Source organism: Rattus norvegicus, chromosome 11, assembly GCF_036323735.1.
Source record: "Rattus norvegicus strain BN/NHsdMcwi chromosome 11, GRCr8, whole genome shotgun sequence".
Lineage (NCBI taxonomy): Eukaryota > Metazoa > Chordata > Mammalia > Rodentia > Muridae > Rattus > Rattus norvegicus.
The window spans coordinates 80,249,563-80,265,095 of NC_086029.1; the positions used below are offsets into that span (position 1 = coordinate 80,249,563).

At 48.4% G+C, this 15,533-nt stretch overlaps 1 protein-coding gene across 34 annotated transcripts in view; it reads left to right on the forward strand.

Moving 5' to 3' along the window:
• Nucleotides 1-15,533, forward strand: part of Kalrn (kalirin, RhoGEF kinase) — a 605,866-nt gene that overhangs the window by 546,218 nt on the left and 44,115 nt on the right. For all 34 annotated transcript variants that reach the window (XM_039088642.2, XM_039088640.2, XM_039088645.2 and 31 more), the window contains 10 exon segments: nucleotides 3,603-3,669; nucleotides 4,027-4,130; nucleotides 4,280-4,349; nucleotides 4,579-4,665; nucleotides 5,523-5,615; nucleotides 6,810-6,860; nucleotides 7,634-7,711; nucleotides 10,429-10,614; nucleotides 11,142-11,313; nucleotides 14,069-14,307. In XM_039088642.2, the coding sequence (XP_038944570.1) occupies nucleotides 3,603-3,669; nucleotides 4,027-4,130; nucleotides 4,280-4,349; nucleotides 4,579-4,665; nucleotides 5,523-5,615; nucleotides 6,810-6,860; nucleotides 7,634-7,711; nucleotides 10,429-10,614; nucleotides 11,142-11,313; nucleotides 14,069-14,307 (1,147 nt within the window).

Below are 15,533 nucleotides of genomic sequence, written 5' to 3' on the forward strand. Positions count from 1 at the left end.
GTTGTGAGTAGCAAGCAGACTGGGCTAGGCAGTTATGAAGGGTCCCATCCTACTCTCTGTCTTCTTTCTCCTTTACGTCCACGCCTCCTTTATCCAGGCCACAAACATAAAAATGAGCAGAAATAAGTGAATCAGATGAGCCAAGTCCTTTGGCTGCTGGCAAATATACAAAGTAAACATTTAGAGTGTTGTCTCCTTGGAAGCAGTAACATCATAGCAAGAGCCCAGTATCAAAGCAGGGCTGTCACCATATGGTAGACAGGAGCATGTCATGTAAACTAATACCTGTGATTACTCCCGGAACTTTCCGAGGGTCAGAAGGACTCCCGAGAATTATGGGAGTGAGCTGTCATCCCCTAAGTGAAGTTTCTGGAGCCTTGCACAGCACATGTTTTTCCCTGGATTCTCCCAATGGTTGTTACGGTAGTGGGGATGGGGAGTGGTGAGAACTCAGTGAAGCATGCTGTATATGTCAGGGAAGTGACCTTTAAGGTGACATGTGATACTTGGAAAAGCCCATCTCTCCGATTGGCACTCTGACTGAATGGACCTTAAGGGCCCTTGTCAATATCCAAATGACATTGTTTGACTTTGTTATAACAAGCCAAAACGGTTGTTGCTCTGTTAGCCCGCTGCACCATCCCCTCTTCCAGCACACCCTCCGTTTTCCATATCCTGAACGCTCTCAAAAACTGACCTGTTGAATGTTTCTGACTGTTGATGCCCTCCCTCGCTCTAACCTGCTGGACCTCATGGCCAACACGGCAGAGCAGATACACAGTGTTCAGGTATAAAATACCATGAGAGGCTAGAAGTGTAGACACGGAAGGCTCCATCAGGGCATGGGGAGAGGTCACCAAGGAGTCAAATGAGCCACATGGAGAGAGGATGGAAACAAAGTGTCATTTGTATGGAAGGAGGAAGATGCTGAAAGGGGACTTGCCACTCCTCACTCGCCAGACGTTTGTTAAGCACATACATCATCTGTCCCAGCAGTTTGACAGATCAACGAGGAAGGCATAGAATAGCAACCACAGAAAAGCCCTCACTCATGGCAGGTTTGCCTTCTAATGGGAGAAATTAGACAAAGAAAGTAAGTTAAGTAGTAGGTTAGAATCTGGAGAAGAAAGAAAATAGGACAGAATGAAGAAGATTAAGCATGGGCAAGGCCCATGGGTAAGGCTGCAGTGTGAAATGGTTCTGGCCTTGCACAAAGAGCAGGAAGAGATAAGGAACCACAGTGTCTCCCCAGTGACACATCCAGTGCCAAAGCTGCCAAAGGCCACCCATCCCCCACCAGTGTGAAAGAGGGCAGGGATGAGGTCGCTAATCTTCATAACCTGACAGGATGAACATCCCCTGGGAGACACAACTCTGGGTATGTCTGTGAAGACAGTTCTAGAAGACGGACCCTGAGCTTGCATTGCAGCATCCTAGGGGATGGGGTTCTGAAATAGATAAAAAAGAACAAATGGGAATCTGAGCTGAACACCAGAATTCATCTGTATGGATACAATGTGGCCAGCATCACCACCACCACCACCACTGTATCCACCCCACCATGGTAGAGCATACCCCCTTAAACCTGAGCCAAACTAAATCCTTCCTTACTTGTCGGTTGCTTTCCTCCGGTATTTTATCACAACAAAAAGAAAAGTAACTAAATAAAGTCCCTCTGTAGCCAGAGAATTTCAGGTAGACCCAAGAGTAACATTCATTTGTGCATAACTTTTAACATAGGGTTTGACCATGAAAAAGCTTTCTGTTACTTTCAGTTCCTTTGGTTGTTGATCATGCGGTGCCTTGAAATGCATGTTTTGTTTTATTTCTAAAGGAGTCTTGTTAAGTAGCCCAGGTTGGCCTCAAACTCTTGGTTCTCCTGCCTTTCAAGTACTGGGATGACGGTTATGCTCCCTACCACACCAGCTAGACTTCTTTGGTCGTGTCTCATCGTCCCAGGTACTTACTTCCTTGGCCCCTCCTAGGAATCCAGTTCAGTTCCTAGAGAATCAAAAACCAAGGCAACCCCCATTAGTCAGCAAACAACTGAAGATAAAAATAGCTCTACCTGGCCGCAGAGCCCCAGCTCTCCTCTCTGAAGGGCTAGCCCAGCCCTGAATTCCCATTCTCACTCTCCTGTGGGCTTTCACTAACCACTCTCTTCCAGGAAGTAACTCGGACCTTGCTAAAGATATATCTAAAGGCTTCTGTTTGTCCTCACCAGTTCCTTCCTGTGGCCTGAAACACATGATCGCGTGCTGGAGGAAGACAGCTAGCTGGAAGGGCTGAGCACAGTGACAAAGCCTGTGTTCTCTGCTCCTTCGTGTGCTCTGAGGTCCCTAGACGCCCCCACCCCACCCCCGACCCCTCCCAGTCCGATTCAGTGGCTTCTCTGTACTGTGTGGGACAAGCACCGCAGATGAATTGCTTCCTGAGCTCAGAACAGTTGCTGGGTTGTAACAGTTGCTTAGGACTCTTCTTCGACATCTCGGAATGTTACCCCTTCTGTCACTCGGGCCAAAAATAATGTGCTGGTGTGCCTCCAGGCAAAACTCTTTCTGACTCCTGTAAACACAGGACCTCTGTGCCATGTGCATGACCATGGTGTCTTGTGTACAGTGTTTGACTCTCAGGACTGAAGGAAGGAGTCGGGTGGAGACTTCAGGGATGCCAGGGGCCTGGCTGGGCTGTTCCCTAAGCAGTAGGCTACTGTGGAAGAATGATCTTTAGACCCTTAACACTTAGGTTCAAATCCCACCTCTCCTCTTCACTTTATAGGCTTGGGTGAGTCACCTAACCTTCCCATCTATCTTAGTATGTAAATGATAGGATTTTACAATCCGTGCTTGCTAAAAGCAAGAGAAAACCCAGAAGGGGTGGCTGGTATATAATAAATGCTCTAAGGGATATAAACCTAAGAGATGGAAATAATTCACAAAGACCCCATGAGAACAAATGCCCTTGTTATGAGGGTAGGAAATGCTATATTCAGAGGCGTGAACTTGGACTATCTGCAGTCAACCTAGGTTCTTTGGCCTTGGCTGAGGATTTCCCAGGCCAGTTACCATGGATACATTCCTGACTAACCTCAGATTGTGCATTATAGAAGCTTTACTCTGTATCTGTACCTCTGTAGCCTTTCAAGGTTCAGTACCACACAAATGCCTTTCCTCTTCTGCTAGGATAAGGATGGAGCCTTAATAAAGGAATAAAATCTCACGTTAATCCCTTGGTCTCAAAGCTTTCATAACTCAGTTTTGGGGGAAAAAAAAGTGCTTATAGATACTTCTACCCTGTATTTCTGCAACAGGGGATGGGATATGGCTTGGTTCATAGAGGGCTTGCCTTGAATATACGAAGACCCAGGTTCAATCCCCAGCACTGCATAGAACTGGCTGTGGTGGCATTCAACTCTAATCCTGGAGATTAAGACAGATTCACTCAGAAGATGAAGGCAGGATGAACAGAGCTTCAGGACCATCCTGGGCTATCTAGGGAATTTGAGGCCAGCCTGGGAATTGGGAGACTTGTCTTGCAGAGGACGGAAGAGATCTCTTGTTTAATAACGTGTTGGAGCCTCACTGTCCTTGTCTCTTGCTCAGGTTTGTCCTGAATGAGTTGGTGCAGACAGAGAAGGACTACGTCAAGGACCTGGGGATTGTGGTGGAGGTGAGAGGATGGCAGGGTGGGCGTATCTGTACTCACTTGATCAGGAGCAAACTGGACCCTACCTGGGCCCAAGCACTTTAACCTGGTGACCATGCATATTCGACTCTCCGTTAATTTGCAGAAATGAAACTAAAAAAAAGGTACAATCTGGGCAGAATGTGGAAACAGTTTTTGTTTTCCTCTTGAAATATTTTAATGCATTTAGAGGGGGGTGGGGCCCGGTTGAGTGGGAGAAGCTACCACAGTGCTGTCTGCAGATGTACAGAGTGTGTGGGCTGGCATGGGTGCTAAAGGATGGGGCTTGGCCCAGGACTTGGTCTGCGAGGTCTACTGCTAATAGTCACCTCTGTCGATCAGGGCTTCATGAAAAGAATAGAAGAGAAGGGGGTCCCCGAGGACATGCGAGGGAAGGAAAAGATCGTGTTTGGAAACATCCACCAGATTTACGACTGGCATAAAGAGTGAGTCCCAAGCTGCCCTGAGAGTGGGGCATCTGCCCCTTGCATCTGACCTGAGTGGGCCTTTGAGGGGAGGTCGCTGTCATTTATCTTGTCACTGAGAGAAGATGTGACTCCAAGTAGCGTGACTTCCTTCTCCTCTCCCCTTTTAGTTTTTTCCTGGCTGAACTGGAAAAATGCATCCAAGAGCAAGACAGATTGGCCCAGCTCTTCATTAAACATGTGAGTGTCACCCCAGCTGTCCCCATCTCCCCGGGTGCCAACACACTCGTTTTAAAAGTGCTCCTGTCTTCGGCTCTCCTTGGGTCTGTTCTCTCTCAACATTCTGGTTTTGTCTTTTTAACACATTTGGCTATTTCTCCACCCTGTCATTAACTGCCCTTGACTGGGGGTGGGGGGTGGTCAGCAGGAAGCCAAGGTTCACGATCATCACATTTTCTTCTGTAACCAGGAGCGGAAGCTGCACATCTATGTGTGGTACTGCCAGAACAAACCACGTTCCGAATACATCGTGGCTGAATATGATGCCTACTTTGAGGTGAGCCGCTCCCTCTGGGCTCTCTTCGCCCCCAGGCCAAGACGGTTGCAATTAGACATACCCCAGGATCTTCATCCACAGGTGCCCCCTGCCAGTGGTCTGCAAGAAACCAGTCTCCACAGACCTGGTAGCTTCTGACCTCCGTCCCCATATGCACCTTTGCTTGAGGGGGAGCCGAGGTGACTCTGTCTATACACTGTTGAGAAGCCCCTGTATAGGGAAGAACCCGGTCCCTGACTGTGGAAGCTCTCGTCCCTATGTGATCACTGAGCACTGAATGTCCACCTGTCCCTGGGAATGTTGTTAAGTGCTTGCCCCTGGTGAAGGAACTTAACAGTCACTTCACAGTTGACCTTGTTCTAGACCTCTAACTGGTCTCTCAGACCTTTGAACTGATCCATCCACAGCACCTCAGCCTTGGGACCCATTCTTTCGAATATCGTTCCTATGTCTAGCACCTCCATATGTGTACATGCCCAGCCCAGCAGGAACACTTCTGAGGGTAAAGAGGCAACACTACCCCTCCCCAGGCCCCCTTAGAAAGAACCCTGTGTGTTCAGAGAACAGAGTTCAGGATCCAGCCTTGTAGGCCTGTTGTGTCTGAGGGGAGCCTTCTGATTCTTTCCTGGAGAGGTAGCGAGAGCAGAGTACCCGGTCCAGCTTTTCTCCCAGGTCTAAGGTGGGGGACATTGGTTTGACAGTGCCCACTGTGAATACCCAGGAACCAAGCAAGGCCTTCAGGGTCGTGCGACTCATTGCTCAGAACAGTGAGGTAGGCGGTTATAGTGTGAAAATTCAGAATTTTTTATGGAAATCTTGAAGACTAGCCACTCGCCCCTTTCACCCTTGTGTTTCAGGAGGTTAAACAAGAGATCAATCAAAGGCTGACCCTTAGTGACTTCCTCATCAAGCCCATTCAGAGAATAACAAAGTACCAGCTGCTACTCAAGGTGAGAAGCTTGGGAGACAGGGTCCGGGCTGGAGAAGGGTCTCCTCAGGCAGGAGCCGAGGGTGTAGGGCTTGGGATCATCTCCGTGACCTGTCCTTCAGGGCTGGAAAGGGGCTGGCCCTCAGTTTTGTGCCTGAATAGTTTGCACAGCTCTTGTTTCTGTCCCGAGTTGCTTGTTTTCAGGGTTTTGTTTTGCTCCTTTTTTTGTTGTTTTTTTTTTCTTTGCTTTGCTTTGTTTTGTTTTCCTTTGATTTATCTTATGGCCACGCCTCACTCCCCCTTTCACTCTTCATTTGGGGAACTGAGCCAAGGGCCCTACCTCTGTACCTGTGGGTCTCAACCTTCCTAACGCCACAGCCCTTTAACGCAGTTCCTTGGGCCGCGGTGCACAACCCCAACCATAGAACAATTTCATTGCTAGTCCATAAGTGTAATTTTGCCATTGTTATGAGTCTCAGTATAAATATCTGATATGTGGGCTGTCTGATATGCGACCCCCAGGTTGAGAACTGTGGCTCTCTGCTGCACTCCACCCTGAGCCGAAAACCTCGACTCTATGCTATACTCCACCCTGAGCTCCTTCTCTTGTTTTTTTGTTTTGTTTGGTTTGGTTTGGTTCTGTTTTTTGTTAGAGCCACTGACGCAATGCCCTTGAAAACTAAAGCATAAGTCAGGCACGGTGTATGTAGCCAGCCTGGGCTATGTATGAAGTGAGACCCTATGTCAAACAAACAAACAAACAAAGCCCTAGAAAATAGCAAGAATGTAAGACCAGAATGGCATATAAGGGATGGGCGGAGCCTGGAGACCTTACATAGTCCCTAAGGTCTAATCGTGTTCTAAACGACTTAACCTGGTCCGTCCCTCCCCCCACCCCCCCTTTTCTGGAAACAAGAGGTCAAATGGAAGAGAAAGACTTGACTTTCTTTCTCCTGTCCACCTTGACGGTCCCACTGTCCTCCCCTTCCTTCCCTCCACCGCGGTTTATTTGTTACAGTCCATCTTTGTATCTAACATTTCTCATTACTCACTTTTCGGCTATGACAAACCATTACCACCTCCTCTGGGAAGGGAAGTCTTTGGGGTGTTGTTGGGTTTTTATGATAAGTTTTTTTTTTCCTTTTTTTTTTTTTTTTTAATGGCTCTCTGGCTATTTTACTATCTGATTCACCCCTCCCACGCCCTTCCTCGATAGGACTTCCTGCGGTACAGCGAGAAGGCTGGTTTGGAGTGTTCTGATATTGAGGTAGGCTCCTGCTTATAATGCTTGCTCTTCTTAGGGACCATATCGAGTGACTTGTCCCCAAAGGAGGTCCAGGGTCCAAGCCACTCCCCTCTTAGTCAGCGGCATGAGGAATGACAAGTGCTGCTGAGCTCGGAGTGTTTCTAGATCTCGAGAATTCCCATCTGCCCTGGGTCAGCCCAGAGCCTAGTCCACTGGTGTCTGGGGCTCTTACTGGGCAAGAGTGATATTTGACACTTGCTGAGATTCAATATGCAACTTTGTCCCGGGCTCCAGGTGCCATTTGACCCTAACACGTAAATTATTCCATTTCCATCCCCCCCCCATACACACACACTCACCTTGAGGATTACCCCTAAGTGAGTCCTTTGTGCCACAGTAGGGATTATTTTAAGCCAAAGAGGGTTGCAGCCATTTCTGGCAGGTTATTTTAGGTCAAACCCTCCCGTGTTTCAACACCCAAGCTATGCTAAAAGAAACACAGAAGGGAAAGAAACTAGGAGAGGGGAGGGGATGATAGAAATGGGAGGTAGAGAAAGGTTGGGTTGGGTAACCTTCCCCCATGTGTGTCACCGTTGACATGGAGCCCCTGTGCTAACGCCAACCTCTCTTATCTAAAAACCCCACACAGTCCTCTGAGAGTGGCCACAGGGACCGCACCCTTTCCGAGAACAAAGGGACTGTGGGAGATAAGTCCCTCTTTCCAGCCCTGAGTTTTGCGAGCTTCCTACTAAATGTTGGTTCCCGCATCCTGAATAACGTGTTCTTTCCCACAGAAAGCAGTGGAGTTAATGTGCCTTGTCCCCAAGCGCTGTAATGACATGATGAATCTGGGACGCCTGCAGGGCTTTGAGGTGAGGCCTTAGGAGTCCCCCTCTAGTTCACAGATCCGGAAGATGGAGCTATTACAGAAGCTCAGTGATAATGGAGAAATAGAGGTTCAGGCCAAACTGGGATTAGAATTCCAAGGGGATTGGGAACAGACGAGGTCCCTTATGACTTGAGCCACCGTCTTTCCTTCCTCCTGACTGAGATATCCCAAGCACTGCAGGGTATGCGACGAGTCAGGAACCCGAGAGGGAAAGCGACCTTTTCTCCAGAGGACAGACTGGTCTTTTATAGAGGTCTGTGTAGTGATCGGATTTCAGGTCAGTGAAAGTGTAAAGATCTAAAACATCACACATATCTGTCCCGGGACAAGGAAACCAAGTCTGAAGGGAAACAGCTAGATATCCAGAGGACACTGTGGCTCGGAAGAGCCGCCATCGTGGAGCACGACCATTGGACGGCTTAAATGACAGAAACTCCCGCTCGCCAGTCTGAGGCCTGAGCGTCTGTGAGGGAGGATCTGCTCCTTGGTTTGTCGGTGGCATCTTCATGCCCCCGTGGCATTTCTGAATCACACCACCTTCCCTCTCGATGTGTTCAAATCTCCCCTCTCATAATCCTCCCTCCCAGCAACCCCGAAGTCTAAGATTTCATTATTCTTTCCTTGAAGAAAAGAGATCCCTGGAGGCTGAGATACTTAGGAAAGCAGGGCTAGCCCAGCCTGGCTCTATCAGGTTAAAGTGCAGAAGGCAGGCGGGCTGCGGGATCACGGAGGACGGGATATACTACAGCCCAGTTTAGGTTGTCCTCCTCTCCCTCCTAATCCATCCTGCCTGCTCCTGCCTGGGCCCCATGCTTTGACATGATAGGAACAGGTGGCAGGTTTTCATGGGTTCCCAGCTCTCAAGGTAGACCTGTCAGATATTAGCATGAGTTCAATTACTCACTGTGCTCTAGTATTCTCGAGCGGTTTCTTATTAGTCTTCCCAGAGAGGTTGTATGCTTTCTCTCCTGACTTTATAACTAGCCTAAGGTAGTAAGCAAGTCAAGTACCCTTTGCTGCCTTTTGCTCTTCACCCTTGACCTCCTGGTGCTTTCTGAATAGAAGTCTAGGTAGCTTTCTCTGAGTCCTTTCAGGTAGTGACTGCTGAAGGCCGAGAGGGCATCCGTTATTCTGTCTGACCCACCTGAAACATACACACACACTCCCTCCCTCTCCCTCTCTCCCTCTCTCCCTCTCTCCCTCTCTCCCCCTCTCTCTCTCTCTCTCTCTCTCTCTCTCTCTCTCTCTCTCTCTGAAGTTTTCCCTTGTAACTCATACACCATCATCTTTATTTTCATCATTCAGCCACAGAGAATCCATTCTGCATTCCCTCAGCTGATCGGGAAGGACAGTGAGTGCCTGCCCACTCCTCCTTGGGCCCCTCATTCCCACCGCCTCCCTCCAAGATCTTGTAGTTTTTTTCCTTTTAGTCCCGGCTGCCCGCACCCCCGAGTTCTTATGTAATCCAACAGAGTGTGTAGAGCTTTTCTGGATAGCTGGTCACTGGCTTAATATTAACTTTGGACCAGGGTAGAGATAAGCCTGTTCTGCTGACCTTGGCAGTCAGGAGCCCTGGTCCAAGCAAAGGGCGGGTGTTTCTCAGCAACATGAAGGAAAAATGACCCCTGTGCCAGGGAATGCTTGGCACACGGCATCGAGTGCAGGGCATGACTGGCGTTTACACTAAAGGGCAGAAGTTGCCCCCAAGAAAGAGTATATTTCATGGGTCCTCTGACCTCTATCCCATGTCAGTCTTTGTATTACAAAGCAAATAATAAATTAATAAATTAATAAATAAATGATAAGTAGGAGTCTTCCTGATAGGTTCTGGATGGGCACATTCCTAAAATGTCTCTGGGAAGCTGGCAAACCACATGTGCTCTCCTATCCCAGTTAGGTCGTGTGCAGCTTGATCGCTGGCATCGTTTTGAGAAGGATCACAGGATCCAGAGAAATATCTGACCTTATAAAATAGGGGTAATGATTTATATACTCCAACTTTATCTGCCAGTCTTAGCAAGAAACTAAAACTTCAGAGTCCCCCTGTCTTAAATAATAGGAGGGGGTGAGAGGGACCCTCTTCATCAGGTTATTGGAGATCCTGTCTCTATTCACTCTCCTTGGCCACAATGAGAGTGCCCCAGGCAGTTGTCCCATGCCACAAAGAAGCTAGGCAGACCAGGTTCTCAAAGCTGCAAGGGACGATTGGCTACTTCCAGCTCTGAGCATCACAAGTCCTCTTTAAAAAACAAAACAACAACAGCAAAACATAGAGGAGAAAGCACACGGCAGAGTGGCACACACCTTCAATCTTATCACTCAGGAGACAGAAGCAGATGGATCTCTGAGAGTTCGAGGCCAGCCTGATCTACGTAGCAAGTTTCAGGCCAGCCAAAGCTATATGTGGAAGTATATATGTGTCCTTCCTTCTGTTTTAGCTGATTTCCTCTGGCATTTTCAGACATGGTTTCTTGTTGATTCCATGATGTAAGCCCTTTCCTTCTAACAACCCTATATGAATAGGGAGTGTCCGTAGTCCATCCCTGGATGAGTACTTGGGTTCCAATTCAGTGTCTTGCTGGAGTTCTGAGGCTTTGAATATCAGATCTATCGTCTACATCCCCCACAGTAGGAAACACGTAGCCCAAGGGAGCTGAATCTATCTTTTTATGACCCTCTCTTGACCCTTGTTTCCATCAGGGCACCCTGACCGCCCAGGGCAAGCTTCTACAGCAGGACACGTTCTATGTGATTGAGCTGGATGCTGGCATGCAGTCCCGGACCAAGGAGAGGCGTGTGTTTCTCTTTGAGCAGATTGTCATCTTTAGTGAACTGCTCCGAAAGGGATCCCTCACCCCAGGCTACATGTTCAAGAGGAGCATCAAGGTGACAAGGGGCAGCGAGGGTATAAAGGAGGCAAGGAGGGCCATTGCAGGGGCTGAAATCATGGGGGGGGTGAAGCTAACTGGTGATCATGATAAGCAGTGACAGTCCCAGGGCCAGTCTCCAGCATGACCATCCATCTATGTCATTCACCAAAAGATAAAGCTTGAGACTGTACTCTTAAATCCAGAGTAAATGGATTGTGTATGCATGTCTTTGGGAGCCCATGGAAACCTCTCCTGAGGTTAAAATTTTTGAAATAGAAGCTGGAGAAATTTCTTAGTACTTAAAAGCACTGGCTGCACTTCCAGAGGGCGTGGGTTCGGTTCCCAGCACCCACATGGTGGCTCAGAACCATCTGTAACTCCAGATCCAGGGGATCTGATGCTCTCTCCTGACCTCCATGGGCACCAAGCATGAATGTGGTGCACAGATAAAACACTTATACAGAGTTATACATAAAAATACAAGTAGGCTGTGATTTATTTTAACTCCGTAGACATGAAAAGGATGAACATATTTTATTTCAGATGAATTACTTGGTTCTGGAAGAAGATGTGGATGATGACCCCTGCAAATTTGCACTTATGAACAGGGAGACTTCAGAAAGGGTCATTCTGCAGGCCGCCAACCCAGACATCCAGCAGGCCTGGGTGCAGGACATCAACCAAGTCCTAGAAACACAGAGGGACTTCTTAAATGGTATGTGATAGGCCTGCTCCTAGTAAGGCCATTTCAGGGAACCCTTCCCCTGAGCATCCTTGGGTCTAAGTTCATGGAGACTTACGAGGCCCGATCACATTCTGTCTGGTCTCTAACCTCATACAGTTCATAGGCTATTCTGTATGCACATCTTTGGGATCCCATGGCCAACTGGTAATAATTTGGGGGAAAATATAGGACAGGCAAATCTCGTATTATAGGGGCCCAAGTTCTATAAGTCCTGCTTTCTCACCTTGTAGCTGAATGCTGGTATGCTCTAGGATTATCTAGAAATAAATAGGAGTTTGGTAAAGCAGTTCAAATCCTTCCTCTTTTCCCAACAGGTGAGAGCTTGCCTAAGCTACCCATCTAGCCAATCTCGTCCCTTTCAAATGAGAAACAGTTGCTAGACCCAACTTTCCACAACAGTTACTCAGACAGGAGACACGAAGAGCTCCCAAGGTTCCTTTTTATTTTACAGCATTGACAGTTAAACAACACAGGTTAGGACGGAAAGCTCTACAGCCACGGTCTCTGAGTATGCAGCTTTGAATAAACACAACTTGTGGCTGGTGTGACTTAATGCAAAAAGACAGGCATGCATAAAATAGATTGATTTAAGCTACATTCTAGAAAGGATTTCTGATGAGCTAAGGTGGGGATGAGGGCTTTGTAAAAAGCTTATCACTTCGGAACTAGAATAAAATAGAAAACAGTAAGTTGAAACCAGAAAGAAACAAATTAGCAATAGTGGCGACCTCCTTGTATTCACCCCTCCTCTCATCTGGAGGTAAACTAAGCATTTTGTTTCTTCAAGGTTAAACCCCGTATAACACAGACATGGCTGCATTCTGCTTATTTTTCATGTGAGGAGAAACAGACTTGAAGGCATTAAGAAACTCGTCCAAAGCAAAAGCAGTAGGTGTTAGGAAAGGGTCTGAGCTAGGAGGCACTGGGAGGCAGAGGCAGGCAGAGTTCCAGGTTCTAGGCCAGCCTGGTCTACAGAGTGAGTTCCAGGACAGTCAGGACTGCACAGAGATAACCTGTCTAGAAAAACCAAAAAGATGAAAGGCTCTGAACCCAAAGCTGTGACTTGAGGGCTGGCTCACTGGTTCTTCCATACAGTGGTCAGCTGCAGAGCAGACATTCGTCCTGTGCTCCCAAACAAAGCAAAGAGAAAGGGCTTAAAGGAGGTAGGAAGGGGGTGTGGAAGAGGGTTAGTCAGGCAGGGGATCAGACATAAAAGGAAATGAACCCAAAAGGCAAAACCTCGCTGTTAGAAATGCCTGAGTTTGAGCTTGGCATGTACAAGTCTGTGTTTGTGGCATTCAGGAAGTTGAGTCAGGACTGAGTGAGAGAACCAGAGGCTTCCTGATCCCAAGCCTGAGGTATTCCAGTTAAGGCTAGTGAGAGAATACAGGCCTAGCCTTCTTCATAACTTATTGAAGAAAACAGTATTTCCAGCGCTTTGGGGTAATCTGTGCGCATAACCATGGAGCACCCCAATTCCACGTCACCGGTAGAGTTTGCAACTCAGTTTGTAGGGCTTAGTGAGCAAGAAAGTGCTAAAGCATTCTTGGATGTGCTTAAACTTGGAACCAGGCTGCTGCATTCAGCACAGTCAATGGATCAGATTTCACACGGTCCCAAAAGACCTTTCTCCTAATTATAGTGAATGATGGAGCTATCGCTGAACTGGGTGGTCATTACCTAAAGATTTAATGCCCACAGGATTCTCCGCAGGAGGCTCAGGGGCTGCGCTCAGGCAGGCCGGCTGTATATTTTGGTACACTGGGGAGAAGACTATGCAGCGATAGAACAGGTCCGGGCTTCTTACGGACACATGGGCAGGCACCTCCGCCTATCTTTTCTCCTGAGGCCTGATCAGAAAGGAGTGTGTGACGCCCGTCAAGTCTGTGGAAATGCATCACTGCGCTGCAGCCGCTATTAATCGGCTTAGATCCTTGCGAACACCGATTAAAATAGCCTAGTTGCGCTCGCCCGGAGAGCCCTTTATACGGCAGTCTACCACGGTGGCTTTTCCCGGCTGTACCTCTTTAGCGCTCACACCTTTGAATCTTAAGCTCAGGGAAGCAGAGCACAGATCACACCTTCATCCTCTGAGTCGCCCACACTGCCATTTGCCTCGTCTCCCCCCTGCTTTCTCCCATACTCACTTGGATTTTCCAGCTTTCAGCAGTCAGGCAGGTGGTCAGACATAAGCAGGAGATCACCTGCTCCCCTCCACCCACACCCCCAATCCCCCACTCCCGAGCTCCTGTTTTATGTTGGCCTCAAAGTGGCTTTGGAATCACACGGGGAAGGCTTCTGCCTGCTCCTCTCAAACCTGCCGGCTAACTGCTACAAGGTTCGTGTTCCTTAAATGCGCCCAGTGACAGAACCTGGATCTAGAACTCTTAAGGTCGTTTAATAAAATTGCTTCTCGTCTAAATGTGAGGGAATTTCCATGGCAATCGGCGAAATGGGTGTGCTGAGCCTTCTGGGTACCGTGCCCCTTATCATCTCCCTTACCTGTTTTGTCCCCTACACCCAGGTCTTTTGAGTGCTACCTATTCCCAATTCACACACACTTCCTTCTGGCAGTTTTAAATGTCAGAGTGGCACCCAGTCCCCTCCTGAAGCTCTTTAAACACGCACACACGCACACACGCACACACGCACGCGGGTACCTAGCAGACCTCTGCATCCTTGCGGGGTCCCTGAAGGTAGACTAACTCCCTCTTCTTACCTGCAGCTCTGCAGTCACCCATCGAGTATCAGCGGAAGGAGAGGAGCACAGCTGTGATCCGGTCCCAGCCCCCTAGGGTTCCTCAAGCCAGCCCCAGGCCCTATTCGTCTGTCCCAGTGGGCTCAGAGAAACCCCCCAAGGGCTCCAGCTACAACCCGCCCCTGCCACCCCTGAAAATATCTACCTCGAATGGCAGTCCAGGGTTCGACTACCACCAGCCTGGGGACAAGTTTGACGCTAGCAAGGTAAGTGGCAGCTTGCTCGTTCCCTCACCTCCTCAAAGACCTGAAGTCATCCTTGGGAAACAGCCTCTTCTCGTGACAATTATGTTAGCAGGAACAACCCGTTAAATATGATCGAGTCTTACTTATTTTTCTTTCTTCCGTTGTAATTAACTGAAACCAGTTTCCTCTGGCTGGGGCACTGAGTGTCCGAGGGCTGTTAGCATCTAAATGTGAGGGAATTCTCGTGGTAATAGGGAAAATGGGTACTTTAAACCAAAGTTCCTGTTTGCCATATTAGAAAGAGTCAGTCCCATCTAACAATGACGTGTACCAGGACTGCCAGAAGGAAGCTCACCCTCCATTGGATGATGAGGCAAGAGGCAGCTGATTGTTGAGCGCGTGTGGAAGCTAGGTTCCACGGTCCGCACTTCAAACTCCACAGCGTACCACAGGTCTAGCCTGCACAGCTGGCTTCATCCTAAACCACAGTGGGAACAGAAGAAAACTGGGAAGGTGCTAGCTAGGTTTAGTGATTTGCTTTCCACTCTAAGCCGTGAGCCTCACTTTTAAACCCTAGCGGATTTGCCCAGCAGACCTCAGTAGTCTCCAGAACCCGTTAGGTCTGGGATTGGGACACCTGCATTTCTTACACATGTGGCCTAGTTTTATAGATGTAACTCTTTTCCCCAATCCTCAGTTGATGCTGATTTTGCTCAGCTGAATGATTAACGTAAGTGTAAGTTCAGTCCTGTACCACAGTAACTGTCCCGCCTGCCTGTAGCCTGAAATAATTTTCTACCCTAGAAAAGCCCTGCCCATGTGAATCAGTTGAAGTCACTCTGACATTTTGTCAGCCAGATGGAAGATTTTTCTGGTTCTCACCATGCCCTAGAAGGCAGCCTGGCAACCGGGGAGTTACAGGTCTGTGTAGATGCAGCTGCCCTGGTATCACGTGCTTGAAGAGGTCACGTGGGCAGCCTCCTGTATTATTATGTACAGTGGTGGGGAGACCTCAGGATGTCTGCTTCGCAGGGTAGCCCAGGGCCTTACCTGTGCATCAGACATGAAACTATTCTTACTCCTGTGTCAGAGAGGGTCAGGATGAGGAGCACGGGCGAGTGATGCTTCTTAGAAGGATAAAGAAATGAGCTGGGCGTGGTGGTGCGTGCCTGTGAATTCCAGCACTTGGGGAGGCTGCAGTTCAAGGATCACGAGTTCAAGGTCCTGGCTTACATGTCAAGTGAAGT